Here is a 16746-nt window from a genome sequence, read left to right as displayed (position 1 = left end):
GGAACTCTTCGAGTCAGGGAAGTACTCAACGTGTCAAGAAAGGATCCTAGGGAGTTAGTTAGCACGTATAGACTCGCCGAGTTGCTCTAATGCACTCGCCGAGTCCGGTCAAAGTTGACCGTTGACCGTTGACCAGTGTTGACTTGTTAGGGGTAGTCAACCTTAGTTGTGAAAGTGTTAATTAGAGATATATTGTGTTATAGGAGGATTATCGCTCGGGGGATCAAGCGCAAGTGATTTCCGGGATTTGCGAGTTAGCGAGATACACGAGGTAAGTCTTCTCACTATACTTTACCTTGAGTAGGTAACCAGAGTTACTTGGCAGAGTATTTGTATGCTATGTATGTTATGTGTTGTACTGCATTATTTCTATGTGATTTATGTTGTGCATGTTTATAGACTTGGAACCGGAAGGTTCACAGAGTTAGAACCAGAGGGTTCACAGAGTAGGGTCCACGGACCCACAGAGTTATAGCCTCGAGTGGCTAATATGTGTTATGTTTGGTATTTTGGGGAACTCACTAAGCTTTGTGCTTACAGTGTTGGTGTTATTTGTTTCAGGTACTAGTGATGACCGTGGGAAGGCGCCAACTTGATCAGTACACACACACGGGATTTTATGTTATCAGATCTTGGGAATTTTATATAGCATGGATTGAGTTTCAAACATTAATGTTTCTATGAATGTTAAATGATTTATGTTTTTATAAAATGCGAAAAAATTGTTTTGAAATTTACAGTGTTACAGACTCAACGAGTCGAGTCGGGGTTGCCCCGCGATTTGTGATAGGAGGAACCCGTCGAGCGGAGGGATGACTCGACGTGTCATGAGAGGCTAGAAGGATTCAGAGCACCTGCATGGACTCGCCGAGTCGCCCATGTGCACTCGACGATTTGGGTCAAAGTTTGACCGTTGACTTCAGTTGACCTTAGGGTTTGGGCAAGACTGATTCAAGAGAATTCAGGGAAGGGTAGAATGGTCTTCTACCCAATACTTATGGATGAGACTATGAGAGATTTTTGATCGGGAATGTTATTTGAATGATAGGAGGAAGCTAGGTCGGGATGTTGAGCACGAGAGTTTATCCGACTTCATTGAGGTGAGTCTTGTCACTATATTGTACCGGGAAGGGTACCCATGTGTGATCGGAAGGTCTTATATGCTATGAGATGTATGTGTTATATGTTGTTATGTGATATGTATGTGTTATGTATGTTATGTATGATAAGGGCCGGAAGGTCAAGATGATATGGACCGGAAGGTCAAGAGGTTACGGACCGGAAGGTCGATACAGGTAGGACCGGAAGGTCTACCGGGATTCGGGACGGAAGTCCCCTGAGACACTTGGACCGGAAGGTCCGATAGAGTTATGAACTGGAAAGGCGTATGTGTTGTATGTGGTATTTTGGGGAACTCACTAAGCATTTATGCTTACAGTTGTTGTGTTATGTGTTTCAGGTACTAGCAAGGATCGTGGGAAGGCACCGGCATGATCCGTACACACTCATAGAGGATTATGTTGAGATTCTGGGAATTGTTATGTTATGATAACATTGGATACATTATGTTTTGGGATTGTTTTTGATGATTAAAAGTATGATTTAAAAATGAAAAATTGTTTTTAAAATTTACGTTGTTACACTATCCTCCGTTACCGCCTCATAATTCCTCTAGTCCCAACTGACAAGATATGCCCAGCTTTCCATAAGGCATGTTTGGACACTTTTGGAAAACATGTGGTTCATTGTAAAGAGCTTCCTGGTTTCAAGTATCGACATAATGTGGTTACTGATGTTCTCTTTTATGTTTATCGGTGTGCTGGTATATCTGCGAAGAAAGAAGCGTCCGTGAACATTTTGACGGGCCCGCGGGATGGAAGATCTACCCTTAGGCTGACTGAAATTTTGGTATTTGAATGGTAGGAAGAAAGCACGGGTGTGTGGATCTTACGCGAGACTCTCCTCTCGTCGGTTTGAGGAATGGGGGATTCACAGCAGGGCACGCCGCTTTGAAAGTCGTTGCGTGCAAAATGGAAAAGCACGAGAATGCATGTATAGAAAATCAACATGTGTTTGTACCTTTTGCATTTGATACATTTAGTTTTCTCGTACCAGAGGCCGTTGAGCTCCTGAAAAAAATAGTTTTGCCATCTAAAAAGGGCTAGTGGCGCAGCTTGTTTCTCGTTTGCCTGCCATCAATATGTATTGAACGTTATTAGTTAAAATATATGACATCAATTTTCCATGTAGAAAGGAAAGAAACAACACCCATAGCTTTCAACAACATTGATGACTGGTAAAAAAAAAATCTTATTTATGATTTTGTCTGACTGCTACTTTCCAAGTTTCGGAGTTCAATTTAGCCACTGCATACTCCATCCTTTGATATTAGAAAAAAACATATTTAACTTCAGATCAATCGATTCATATTGAAAAAGGGCAGAAATCGATAGAGCCAGAGTTTACCTAACAACCGAAATTGAAGAACACACGATGTACTCACCTTTGCTCTCTTTATGTGTTTATGTCATCCCAGATTGTTTAAAGATAGAAACGACAATGAATTGTTCTTTTTCCGATCTCTGGAAACACATACAAACAATTGACGACTTATAATCGAAGATGAAAAAGAAGTTTGATTTAAAGGTTGAATGGATTCATATTTATGATTTAAGGGGTTCAATACCCTTTTGCTCAAAACACACATAATCGACTGTATGTGTGTAATCTCTTTGTTGAATATAGTTGGTCCCTTTGATTTCATTCGACAACGAAAGGCGGTGGAAATGGGGACCAAAATTGACAAGCACTACAAAATAGTGGCAAATTTCTGAAAAAGCAAAAATACATTGTTCATAAAAAGCTAGGGAAATTAAGAGCAAAAATACACTGTTCATAAAAGGGTAGGGAAAGATTATATAATAATAATAATAATAATAATAATAATAATAAATAATTTTATTAACATTAATAATTATTATAAAAAGAAATTTCATTTGATCTATTTAAATTAAAAAAAAAGTTTGAAAATAAGCAAACTATACGCATTACCAATAGATTTTTTGAATTATTATACTTGGTCGATAATCATTTAAATTATTTAAAAGAAAACTTTCAAATTTACCCACAAATTCGTACGAATTTAAAACTGCTAAAATAAATTGCTAATCCAATAAAAAAAATGGATCACAACGGTACTTTTATATTTGTCACTAACCAATCTGTCTCGGACCGAATATTTGTAGAATTCTATCAATAACAAGGGCTTGTGTGGTAGTGATATTTATGATAAGTTAACAAAATATATGTATAAGTTGTAAAATTTAGGTCATTTGATGAATTTTGATCAACCCAAACAAGAATGGAAGATGAACTTGACATGATTAAAATCTAGAATAGAAAGAACAAAAAAAATAGAAATAGATGATTGGAATTGGGGAAACAATCAGAGTATGAGAATCGGAAGACGCTCTGATACCATATTTGCTTTTAGAATTTTAGATGATGAAATGTTTGAGAGATTCATTTCATCACTTGGAAGAAGAAAAACAAGGAGTTTATATACATGGGTATGAGCTTAACCTATTAAGCTAAAAATACCCTAACGGAAAATGATTAAAAAGAATAAAATTTTTATGCCTTTTGTTTTAACTTTTACCAACTTAATTATTAGGTGGAGGCAATGGTGTCATCGAAACCTCACTCCCTTCACTGCCACACATGCGCCAAATCATTTTTTATCACACAAATGTGGTTTCTTGTCACACCCAAGAAGTGGTGCTACGTTTTTCTTTGATTGTTTTTTTTTAAATAATTTAATTTAATAAAACTTATTTTTTAATAAAAAAACATAACTTTTCATTGCTTCATAATAAAAAAAACATTACATTGCATTATTAAAAACAAAAACAAAAAAATACACATACATGACATTTAAAAAAATCCTATAAAGTTAAAAAATACACATCATACGCTTGTTCTGCTGTTTGAGCATAATCAATAGCAGCATCAAAAATTACTTGAAATTATTTAGAACACGAAGAAGATGACATGTTCTATTAATTTTCAGAGAGAAGGCAATAGATAAATGTAAAAGTTTGGTTTTCGTTTGAATAAATGAAATAGATGGTTTAATTTATATGAAAGAAAAAATGAAAAAAAAAAATAAATCTTAACATTTTTGACCGTTCAACGGTCACTTTAGCATTAACCAATGAAAATATGCGCCAAAAAAGAGTGAGGTGTGGCCTAAACCCACTCGAAACCGCATAGGGGTCTCCTGCCTATGTGACAAAAAGTACACTAGAAACCACACCAGTACACCCTTGAGTCTTACCTTCAACCGTAAATATATCCAACAAACTGATGTAGATATAAATCCATAGGATCCACTTTATTTTTAAAGGTTGACATGATTGATCTTTTAATGATCACCATAAGGATTTACTTTATTATCTATCAGTTACAAAAACAATATCTTAGCTTTTTAGCCTCGCAAATAAATACAGCCATATGCATTCAATTTGCTCAGTCAGCCATGGAGTTCTACCTCTTAGTGTCAAGTATTGTTGCAACAATCTTTGTCCCTATTCTTGTACACCGTTTACTACTCCCTATCCTCCACAGAAAGAACGAAAACACAGGGAAGAACCTAAAGCCACCACAAGCAAAAGGGGCATGGCCGATAATCGGACACTTACACCTTTTACGTGGACCTGAGCTACCTCACAAGGTTTTAGGTGACATGGCAGAAAAACATGGCCCTATCTACACCGTCAAGCTTGGTGTTCATCAAGCTTTGGTGATAAGTGATTCAAAGATAGCTAAGGACTGCTTTACTACTAACGACAAGGCTTTTGCAAGTCGACCGAAAATGGAGGCCTCAAAAATCATGGCCTATAATTATGCAGTGCTTGGCCGTGCTCCATATGGGGACTATTGGCGAAAAATGCGTAAGATGCTTGTGTTGGAGGTTCTTTCTCAACGAAGAGTTGAGATGCTTGGACATATTCGAGCTTCAGAAGTTAGAGCATCCGTTAAAGAGTTATATGATGGCTGGGTAACGAATAAACTTACTGAAAGTTCAGAGTCACAGATGGTAAAGGTGGAGATGAGTCAATGGTTTGGGAACTTGCTTTTAAACATTATTGTTAGGATTGTTTCTGGAAAGAGGTTTTCTCCAAATGACCAAGAACGGGTTCGATTTCAGGCTGTGGCAGGGAAATACTTTGAGTTGTTTGGGGCATTTTTGGTTGCTGATTTTATACCTTATCTCAACTGGTTGGATGTGGATGGATACAAAAAATTGATGAAGAATACTGGGAAGGATTTGGACAATATTGTTGACCAATGGTTGAAGGAACACAATCAGGAGAGTAAGTCTATACAACAACATGAAGCGAACCAAGACTTTATGCATGTGCTAATTTCCATTCTTCAAGGTGCTTCTGAAGATCAATTCCCGGGTTTTGACCATGATACAATTATCAAAGCGACAAGTCTAGTAAACTCAACCTTTTTATCTCATTGTTTCGTGATTGCATTAAATATTTCTTCAACCTTTTAACTACATAGCCTAATCCACGAGTGTTTAATTGGTGTCAATTCTTGTTCACAGCAAGTCCTAGTAGCAGGCGTTGACACGACATCTGTGACATTAACGTGGGCTTTAGCATTGTTGCTCAACAACCCAAAAGCGTTAGAAACTGCCCAAGATGAAATTGATGAGTATGTTGGAAGGGACAGATTGGTGGAGGAGTCAGACCTAAAGAACTTAGTCTACCTCAATGCCATCATTAAAGAAACTTTACGATTATACCCAGCTGGGCCTCTCGCTGTTCCTCACGAGTCACTGGACGACTGCATTGTGGGTGGCTACAGCATTCCAAAAGGAACTCGTCTTTTGGTAAATCTTTGGAAGTTGCAACGTGACCCAAATATCTGGTCAGATCCCGAGGAATTCAAGCCTGAGAGATTCTTGACAAGTCACAAGGATATCGATGTCAAGGGAAACCATTATGAATTGCTTCCTTTTGGTAGTGGTAGAAGAATGTGCCCTGGTGTTTTATTTGCCCTTCAGGTTTTGGGTTTAACGCTAGCTCGTTTGATACAACAGTTTGTGCTCAAAAAACCATCAGACGAACCTGTTGATATGACTGAAAGCATGGGGGGGACTAATAGCAAAGCAACACCACTTGACGTTCTTTTGGGCCCTCGTTTACCCACTGATATGTATAAAGTCGGTTAGTGATATATCAACTTCAAGTCGCGTACAAATCCCATTCCATCAATCATTCTCCATAAAGCAATCAATTATGATGGGGGCAAGCAAAATAACCCAATAATGACAGCCACTGTGGAACATGAATGATCGGTTTTTGAATACTCCTATTATTTATAAAGTAATTAATAAAAGCTTGATAATTATTATGTAATGAAGTCATGTGGCTGCATTCTACTCATCTCGTTTATATATGTGTTGTGTACCGATCACATTCCATATGATAATGTTTTCACTGTCACAATTAAGTTTATATATGTGTTGTGTACGGATCATTTTCATATGATAGTGTTACGAAAAGTATTTTTCAATTAGATTAAAAGAATGGATGATTAGAGCATCGTGGGGAGTTTAATGGAAGAGTTGAATCACTACAAGAATAAACACCTATAGGGATGAGTTCTATAGTGACGACATAAGTCGTCACAATAGACTTTCTATAGGGACGACATATCGTCACTATAGAGTTGACCATTTTTTGTTAACTTTTTTAGATACAGGGACGTATTTTTGTCTCAACATGTTAAGCGGGAAAAATAAGGGATTGGTGTGTTCTTTAAACACCTATAGAGATGACAAATCGCTCTAATAAATAACAAAAATTAAAAGTAACATATTTTTTTAATCGTTTAACGGAAATAAAGTGTTTTGAGGAAAATATAGAGACGACTCGTCCCCATAGCATTCTATCATTCTATGCCCAAAAAATATATATTTTTAATCTATTTGGTTGGAAAAGTGAAAACGATGTCGTTTGTTTGTGGGTATAGGGACGATAGATCATCCCCATAGGGTTATGATCTCAGGATCCTTTTCCGTTTGGGCTTCTCCGGTCTCCGGTCTCGGATCTTCTCTGGGTGCTTGGGTGCTCCGTGCTCATCGAATAGCTTGTCTTTGGATCCATCTTCCCCCTTCACTAACCCAAACGCCTCCATCTCTATTTCTCGTTCAAGGCTTAGAACTCAAGCAAATCTTTATCTTTTTGTATAGGTTCGTTGAAGCTCATGCGCATCTCTATATTTCTATGTTTTTTTGTTCCTTCTTATCCATCCCTAACTCGTGATTTTCTATGATTTCACGGTTGCTCTCTTAGTTGTTGTCTTAGGACGCGATTTGCTCACACCATTTCTGGTTTCCAGCTTATTAAAAGGTATTTTGTTTTCAGCATTCATAATCACAGTTTCTTTTTCATGTACAATATTCACAGATTTACTTCAATTGTTATTCACATATTTACTTCAATTGTTGAAATCTTCTCATATCTAGTTGAGAATTTGTTATGTTTGCTTAAGAAAATCCATTATTTTCATCCAATTTTGGGGTTTTAAGCAGCATGATTACAATTTTGAGTTCATTATAAACTTGGATTTTCTGTGTTATAAGGAGAAGAAGGAACAAATGAATTGACAATGTTAAATGCCAATGATACAATTATACCCTTCTGTTGAAACTCCTCAGGTAGCTTCAAAACCATATCTTCATTGCAATTATTTGGAGATAATCCATCATTAAACATCAGAAAACAAACACTTTAGCATATTCAATATCTTTAATCTTGCAAAATCCATGAACCAATGCCTTGTAAGTAAACAAATCAGGCTTCAATCCTACATACAACCTTGCAATAAGCATTAATAAGCGTGTTACAAGTGATTTATCATGAACAACCTTTTTCTCAGTCATTTCATTCAACAATTTGTTTGCATCCTTTATTCTTCCATCTTCACATAATTTAGTTTCTTCCATACCATGTATCATATCTGAACATGATTCAGATCTTTCATAATTATTACTTCTGTGTCTTCTAATGTAGCTTGTGGTAAGCTATTGCTGACACCATCAACTTCTTGACCTGACTCAACATTGTTGTCACTTTGGTTAACTTTGCAAGCTTCTTCTATATCAATTTCTATACGATTTGCACCATAGAAGCTATAGATGTTCTCACTTTCTTCTGCATCATCATAATCACTCGATGTATTCTCAATTATTTCCACATCACGAACATCATAAAACTTCTTTTGTGTCTTCTTCCATGTGGCTTTCTGTGTCACTTTCCTCTTTCACTTGTTTTTCTTCCTCAACCACTTTCTCACTTGCTTCATCATCACTATTTGATTCATGAATCTCTGCAATTACTACTTCCTCAATGTTCAAGAACTTCCTGCCTTGTATTTTCCAATAACCCCAATACTTCACTAAATCTCTTCTCATAACCATTTTCATCATAATCATGGGATGTTTTCTTTTCATTTTCAACCTTTTATACAAAGCTATGTTGTTGGTTTCTTTAGCAAGATTATTAGAATTACTGGGTCCCACCTCATCTTGATTCTCCTTTGACTCTGTGTGCTTGTCATCTTTGATTGTCTCCTTATTTTCACAAGTTTCAAGTACAAAAAAAATATTTGGTCCTTGTCTATCTTTCTTCATAGATTTATTTACATCATTTTCAATCTCATTAGAAGACCTTGTTGGATGTTCTACAACTTTTGTTTCACCTACAACTTCTTTAGCATCACAAACAATATTATCATCTTCCAATTCATGAGAAGATCTTATTGGTATCTCACAGCTCTTATGATTCCTTCCCATATTCAAAGAAACTTCTAAAGCACTTACATTTTCCATTCTATCTTTAAAGATTTCTTTAATCCAATGTTCATTTTCTTTCTATTCTTCACTTGTGCTTATCCATAATGGTTAACCTTTTTGTTATTCTCTATTGAGTTGCCAATTTTTCCATGGAATATCCCCGTCAGGTCTGTGTGTAGCTTTGCAATCCTGTTTGTATCACGTGCACATCCATTGACATATGAAACATCTATTCGATGCCCACTAAAAATAAGGGAAGGTAGACACTAGGGATGTCAACGGGGGCAAATGGGACGGGGATTCCATCCCCCGTACCTGCCCCCAGAATTTTCCCGTTCCCCCGTCCCCGTCCCCGCCCCCGAAATCTCCATCCTTTCCACCCCCGCCCCGCCCCTGAATTCCCCTTCTGACCTCCGCCCCCACCACCGATTGATTTTGGGCTATCTTAATTGGGTTACAAGAAATTCTTGTTTGGGCTAAAAGAAACTATTTATTGGGTAACAAACAGATATTTATAACATAATTTTACATATTACAAACAAATTAAAAACATTTTTTTTGTAGAATTTTTGTACGTAAAAATCATTTTATTGTGTATTATAATTATATAATTAATATATGTCAATTTATATAATTAATTAACAGGGCCCCCACGGGTGTTTCGGGACGGGACTTCCAACCCCCACCCCCGCCTCCGAAATCAAAACGGGCGTTAACCTTACCCCTGCCCCCGCCTCCGTCCCCTATTTTTTTCAACAAATGCCCCCATACGTGACGGGGTTCCACGGGACTTTTTGACACCCCTAGTAGACATATATACAATTGAAATCAGCTTACGATTACATCTTTAGTCCCTGTGCTATAACAATATTTTCAGATTTGATCCAAAGAGGATTATTTTTTTCCTTTTTCGGGAATGATTCGGTTGAAACAGGGACCAAAGGAAAATCAAAAAGGTTCCTTGTTGTACCAGATCTAAAAATATCATTATAGTCTAGGGACCAAAAAGGAAAAAAAGATTCGTTGTTGAACCAGATCTAAAATATCACTGGTGGACAGGGACAAAAATGTAATTTACTTGATAAACTAATCAATGGTTGAAATTTGAAAATACTGGACAACTTAGACTAACTTAATGCTACATGAAAGCTATTTATTTGTTCTTTGTTCATAATATCACCATAACTTCATTTAAATCTTTTTGGTGTTTGGTTTGGTTGAAATGTGAAAGAAATGATATTTTGTCACATGTTTTGTTGATAGAATTGGAATGGAATTCAGTTCCGTTCCTTTGTATATTTCTGTTTTTACATGAATATAAATGATAAATGGCAAAACTACTCGTTTTTGTAGAACACAAAATGGAATTCAGGTTTTGAATATTATAAACAATGATAATTACCCTTTGAAAAAATATGTATTCTTAACAACGAGAATTCCTTGGGACACATAATGAAATGTTTAAATCAAAAAGGATTTTGTGATTTCCAACTGAATTCAATTCCATAGTCTTTTACAACCAAACAATGAAATGGAATTCCAAATCCCATGGAATCCAACAAACCAAACACCAAAAAGATTTAATTGGGTTATTTTTGTTAGTTGTTTCTGTTTTTGTAGATTCGTGGAACAAGGTTGATTTCTAGGACAGAGTTTACAAATAACAAGTCACCAGAATGGGGTAAGATTCCAATCATTAAACTTAAATAAAAATCCAAATTTAAAGATATATAGAAACTGAATTATGAATAGTAAAGATTCATTTGGTCTGTGATTATCTTTCTTCAAAGATTCAGTTACATCATTTTCAATCTCTGAAACTCTGTGTTGCATTCCATTCAGACTCCTGTTTTATGTCTATTTTGATTAAAGAAAATGAGACCTGATTAAAATCAATATTGCTAAATATGACAATATATGTTATATTGTTGATAGGAAACTAGATATTGTCTACTCGAAAATTGATCATGAAAGTTCATTGATTGAAAAAGTTCAATTCCAAAAGTTGAAAATTCAAGAACATACAGAAATACCAAGGAATAAAATACAGAAATCTAATAGATTTTGCTTGTTATTCGTATGGATTGAATTTGTTATTAGCATTGGATTATGAATATATATATATATATATATATATATATATATATATATATTAAAATTTTCAAATTATACACAAATAGAATATATTTTTCTGTATATATTGTTACAGTTTGTTATTATTTGAAGTATTTTACTACCGTTCACATTTTATAAATTATTTGGCCCATCCTAAAACAAAATTCTGGCTACGCCACTGATATTAGCGGCGACTTTGATGAGAAATAGCGGCGGTTTTTGTCGCCGCTAATACCCTTTTTTCTTGTAGTGAATATTGACATGATCGAGAATCCTCGAAAAATTGCATCATTTATAACGGTTTTTACATTGATTTGTAGATTTACCTTGTGACAATTATTAAGTGAGATGTAAAACATACAAGGTGATGAAGTATAAAGTTAAGTGATTAAATCTGATATTGGAATTAGTCATACGAAAAAAACGTGAAGGTATAGGTTATATAGTGACGAAAATTTATTTAAGCGACCAAAGGGTTATGGTCATAATTTAATTCTCGTTTTGTCACTAAAAGTAAACAATATTCATAATAAAAATAACTTATAATTTTTCGGTACAAGTTGTAAAATATCAATGTTATTGTAAATAATATATGATGATGGTTGAATTTATTATGTGATTAAATATAAACAACAATCATTATAAATGATTAAACATGTGACTACATGTAAACAACAATAGTAGTGATAAAGTATTAACATGTTTTGAATGTTTATAAGCTACACAATATTCATGCAAAAATAAAGTGTTTCTGACTATATGTATTTTAGGGTGATTCTTTGTCTATTAGCAAACATTGGTTATCATAAAAGATGAAAATTATATACCTACAAGTTATTTCTGGTCACAGTGAAACTCTTAGGGATATCTTATTAATATAATTTTGTTTATTTAAATTGTTCATGACATTCTATTTATATTATTCTTCTAACTTAAGTGAATGGTTTAATTTCGATGTCAAATACTTAAGTATATCTTATAAATCATTATCCTGCACTCTGGTTTAATTTCTTCCATACCATGTATCATATCTGAACATGATTCAAATTTTTCATAATTATTGTTTATGTGTCTTCTAATGTAGCTTGTGGTGAGCTATTATTGCTGACATCATCAACTTCTTGACCTGATTCCACATTGTTGTCACTTTGGTCAACTTTGTAGGCTTCTTCTATATCAATTTCTATACGATTTGCACCACGGAAGCTATGGATGCTCTCACTTTCTTCTGCATCATCATAATCACTCGATGTATTCTCAATTATTTCCACATCACGAACATCATAAAACTTCTTTTGTGTCTTCTTCCATGTGGCTTTCTGTGTCACTTTCCTCTTTCACTTGTTTTTCTTTCTCAACCACTTTCTCACTTGCTTCATCATCACTATTTGATTCATGAATCTCTGCAATTACTACTTCCTCAATGTTCAAGAACTTCCTGCCTTGTATTTTCCAATAACCCCAATGCTTCACTAAATCTCTTCTCATAACCATTTTCATCATAATCATGGGATGTTTTCTTTTCATTTTCCACCTTTTATACAAAGCTATGTTGTTGGTTTCTTTAGCAAGATTATTAGAATTACTGGGTCCCACCTCATCTTGATTCTCCTTTGACTCTGTGTGCTTGTCATCTTTGATTGTCTCCTTATTTTCACAATTTTCAAGTACAAAAAAAATATTTGGTCCTTGTCTATCTTTCTTCATAGATTTATTTACATCATTTTCAATCTCATTAGAAGACCTTGTTGGATGTTCTACAACTTTTGTTTCACCTACAACTTCTTTAGCATCACAAACAATATTATCATCTTCCAATTCATGAGAAGATCTTATTGGTATCTCACAGCTCTTATGATTCCTTCCCACATTCAAAGAAACTTCTAAAGCACTTACATTTTCCATTCTAGCTTTAAGGATTTCTTTAATCCAATGTTCATTTTCTTTCTATTCTTCACTTGTGCTTATCAATAATGGTTAACCTTTTTGTTATTCTCTATTGAGTTGCCAATTTTTCCATGGAATATCCCCGTCAGGTCTGTGTGTAGCTTTGCAATCCTGTTTGTATCACGTGCACATCCATTGACATATGAAACATCTATTCGATGCCCACTAAAAATAAGGGAAGGTAGACACTAGGGATGTCAACGGGGGCAAATGGGACGGGGATTCCATCCCCCGTACCTGCCCCCAGAATTTTCCCGTTCCCCCGTCCCCGTCCCCGCCCCCGAAATCTCCATCCTTTCCACCCCCGCCCTGCCCCTGAATTCCCCTTCTGACCTCCGCCCCCACCCCCGATTGATTTTGGGCTATCTTAATTGGGTTACAAGAAATTCTTGTTTGGGCTAAAAGAAACTATTTCTTGGGTAACAAACAAATATTTATAACATAATTTTACATATTACAAACAAATTAAAAACATTTTTTTTGTAGAATTTTTGTACGTAAAAATCATTTTATTGTGTATTATAATTATATAATTAATATATGTCAATTTATATAATTAATTAACAGGGCCCCCACGGGTGTTTCGGGACGGGACTTCCAACCCCCACCCCCGCCTCCGAAATCAAAACGGGGGTTAACCTTACCCCTGCCCCCGCCTCCGTCCCCTATTTTTTTCAACAAATGCCCCCATACGTGACGGGGTTCCACGGGACTTTTTGACACCCCTAGTAGACATATATACAATTGAAATCAGCTTACGATTACATCTTTAGTCCCTGTGCTATAGCAATATTTTCAGATTTGATCCAAAGAGGATTATTTTTTTCCTTTTTCGGGAATGATTCGGTTGAAACAGGGACCAAAGGAAAATCAAAAAGGTTCCTTATTGTACCAGATCTAAAAATATCATTATAGTCTAGGGACCAAAAAGGAAAAAAAGATTCGTTGTTGAACCAGATCTAAAATATCACTGGTGGACAGGGACAAAAATGTAATTTACTTGATAATCTAATCAATGGTTGAAATTTGAAAATACTGGACAACTTAGACTAACTTAATGCTACATGAAAGCTATTTATTTGTTCTTTGTTCATAATATCACCATAACTTCATTTAAATCTTTTTGGTGTTTGGTTTGGTTGAAATGTGAAAGAAATGATATTTTGTCACATGTTTTGTTGATAGAATTGGAATGGAATTCAGTTCCATTCCTTTGTATATTTCTGTTTTTACATGAATATAAATGATAAATGGCAAAACTACTCGTTTTTGTAGAACACAAAATGGAATTCAGGTTTTGAATATTATAAACAATGATAATTACCCTTTGAAAAAATATGTATTCTTAACAACGAGAATTCCTTGGGACACATAATGAAATGTTTAAATCAAAAAGGATTTTGTGATTTCCAACTGAATTCAATTCCATAGTCTTTTACAACCAAACAATGAAATGGAATTCCAAATCCCATGGAATCCAACAAACCAAACACCAAAAAGATTTAATTGGGTTATTTTTGTTAGTTGTTTCTGTTTTTGTAGATTCGTGGAACAAGGTTGATTTCTAGGACAGAGTTTACAGATAACAAGTCACCAGAATGGGGTAAGATTCCAATCTTTAAACTTAAATAAAAATCCAAATTTAAAGATATATAGAAACTGAATTATGAATAGTAAAGATTCATTTGGTCTGTGATTGTCTTTCTTCAAAGATTCAGTTACATCATTTTCAATCTCTGAAACTCTGTGTTGCATTCCATTCAGACTCCTGTTTTATGTCTATTTTGATTAGAGAAAATGAGACCTGATTAAAATCAATATTGCTAAATATGACAATATATGTTATATTGTTGATAGGAAACTAGATATTGTCTACTCGAAAATTGATCATGAAAGTTCATTGATTGAAAAAGTTCAATTCCAAAAGTTGAAAATTCAAGAACATACAGAAATACCAAGGAATAAAATACAGAAATCTAATAGATTTTGCTTGTTATTCGTATGGATTGAATTTGTTATTAGCATTGGATTATGAATATATATATATATATATATATATATATATATATATATATATATATATATTAAAATTTTCAAATTATACACAAATAGAATATATTTTTCTGTATATATTGTTATAGTTTGTTATTATTTGAAGTATTTTACTACCGTTCACATTTTATAAATTATTTGGCCCATCCTAAAACAAAATTCTGGCTACGCCACTGATATTAGCGGCGACTTTGATGAGAAATAGCGGCGGTTTTTGTCGCCGCTAATATCCTTTTTTCTTGTAGTGAATATTGACATGATCGAGAATCCTCGAAAAATTGCATCATTTATAACGGTTTTTACATTGATTTGTAGATTTACCTTGTGACAATTATTAAGTGAGATGTAAAACATACAAGGTGATGAAGTATAAAGTTAAGTGATTAAATCTGATATTGGAATTAGTCATACGAAAAAAACGTGAAGGTATAGGTTATATAGTGACGAAAATTTATTTAAGCGACCAAAGGGTTATGGTCATAATTTAATTCTCGTTTTGTCACTAAAAGTAAACAATATTCATAATAAAAATAACTTATAATTTGTCGGTACAAGTTGTAAAATATCAATGTTATTATAAATAATATATGATGATGGTTGAATTTATTATGTGATTAAATGTAAACAACAATCATTATAAATGATTAAACATGTGACTACATGTAAACAACAATAGTAGTGATAAAGTATTAACATGTTTTGAGTGTTTATAAGCTACACAATATTCATGCAAAAATAAAGTGTTTCTGACTATATGTATTTTAGGGTGATTCTTTGTCTATTAGCAAACATTGGTTATCATAAAAGATGAAAATTATATACCTACAAGTTATTTCTGGTCACAGTGAAACTCTTAGGGATATCTTATTAATATAATTTTGTTTATTTAAATTGTTCATGACATTCTATTTATATTATTCTTCTAACTTAAGTGAATGGTTTAATTTCGATGTCAAATACTTAAGTATATCTTATAAATCATTATCCTGCACTCTGGTTTAATTTCTTCCATACCATGTATCATATCTGAACATGATTCAGATTTTTCATAATTATTGTTTATGTGTCTTCTAATGTAGCTTGTGGTGAACTATTATTGCTGACATCATCAACTTCTTGACCTGATTCCACATTGTTGTCACTTTGGTCAACTTTGTAGGCTTCTTCTATATCAATTTCTATACGATTTGCACCACGGAAGCTATGGATGCTCTCACTTTCTTCTGCATCATCATAATCACTCGATGTATTCTCAATTATTTCCACATCACGAACATCATAAAACTTCTTTTGTGTCTTCTTCCATGTGGCTTTCTGTGTCACTTTCCTCTTTCACTTGTTTTTCTTCCTCAACCACTTTCTCACTTGCTTCATCATCACTATTTGATTCATGAATCTCTGCAATTACTACTTCCTCAATGTTCAAAAACTTCCTGCCTTGTATTTTCCAATAACCCCAATACTTCACTAAATCTCTTCTCATAACCATTTTCATCATAATCATGGGATGTTTTCTTTTCATTTTCCACCTTTTATACAAAGCTATGTTGTTGGTTTCTTTAGCAAGATTATTAGAATTACTGGGTCCCACCTCATCTTGATTCTCCTTTGACTCTGTGTGCTTGTCATCTTTGATTGTCTCCTTATTTTCACAAGTTTCAAGTACAAAAAAAATATTTGGTCCTTGTCTATCTTTCTTCATAGATTTATTTACATCATTTTCAATCTCATTAGAAGACCTTGTTGGATGTTCTACA

General features: G+C 34.3%; 1 protein-coding gene across 1 annotated transcript; it reads left to right on the top strand.

The window, feature by feature from the left end:
• The first annotated feature begins 4449 nt into the window (after positions 1–4449).
• On the top strand, positions 4450–6533 carry LOC145096822 (cytochrome P450 CYP82D47-like). Its single transcript, XM_079034186.1, has 2 exons — positions 4450–5503; positions 5618–6533. The coding sequence occupies exons 1-2, from the start codon at positions 4538–4540 to the stop codon at positions 6245–6247; spliced, it is 1596 nt and encodes a 531-aa protein (XP_078890312.1). The 5' UTR covers positions 4450–4537; the 3' UTR covers positions 6248–6533.
• The last annotated feature ends 10213 nt before the right edge of the window (positions 6534–16746 follow it).

Source organism: Lactuca serriola, chromosome 4 (assembly GCF_051521515.1).
Source record: "Lactuca serriola cultivar US96UC23 chromosome 4, Lser_US96UC23_V15, whole genome shotgun sequence".
Taxonomy (NCBI): domain Eukaryota; kingdom Viridiplantae; phylum Streptophyta; class Magnoliopsida; order Asterales; family Asteraceae; genus Lactuca; species Lactuca serriola.
Note: the sequence above shows the minus strand (reverse complement) of the source record. Positions and strands in the feature narration are given on the sequence as shown.

What these genes read in the sequence shown, in the direction of transcription:
- LOC145096822 (XM_079034186.1), top strand. Translation starts at nt 4,538, where the DNA reads ATGGAGTTCTACCTCTTAGTGTCAAGTATTGTTGCAACAATCTTTGTC. An exon ending in TTATCAAAGCGACAAGTCTA is followed by an intron (nt 5,504 to 5,617) that starts GTAAACTCAACC and finishes TCTTGTTCACAG; the next exon opens with CAAGTCCTAGTAGCAGGCGT.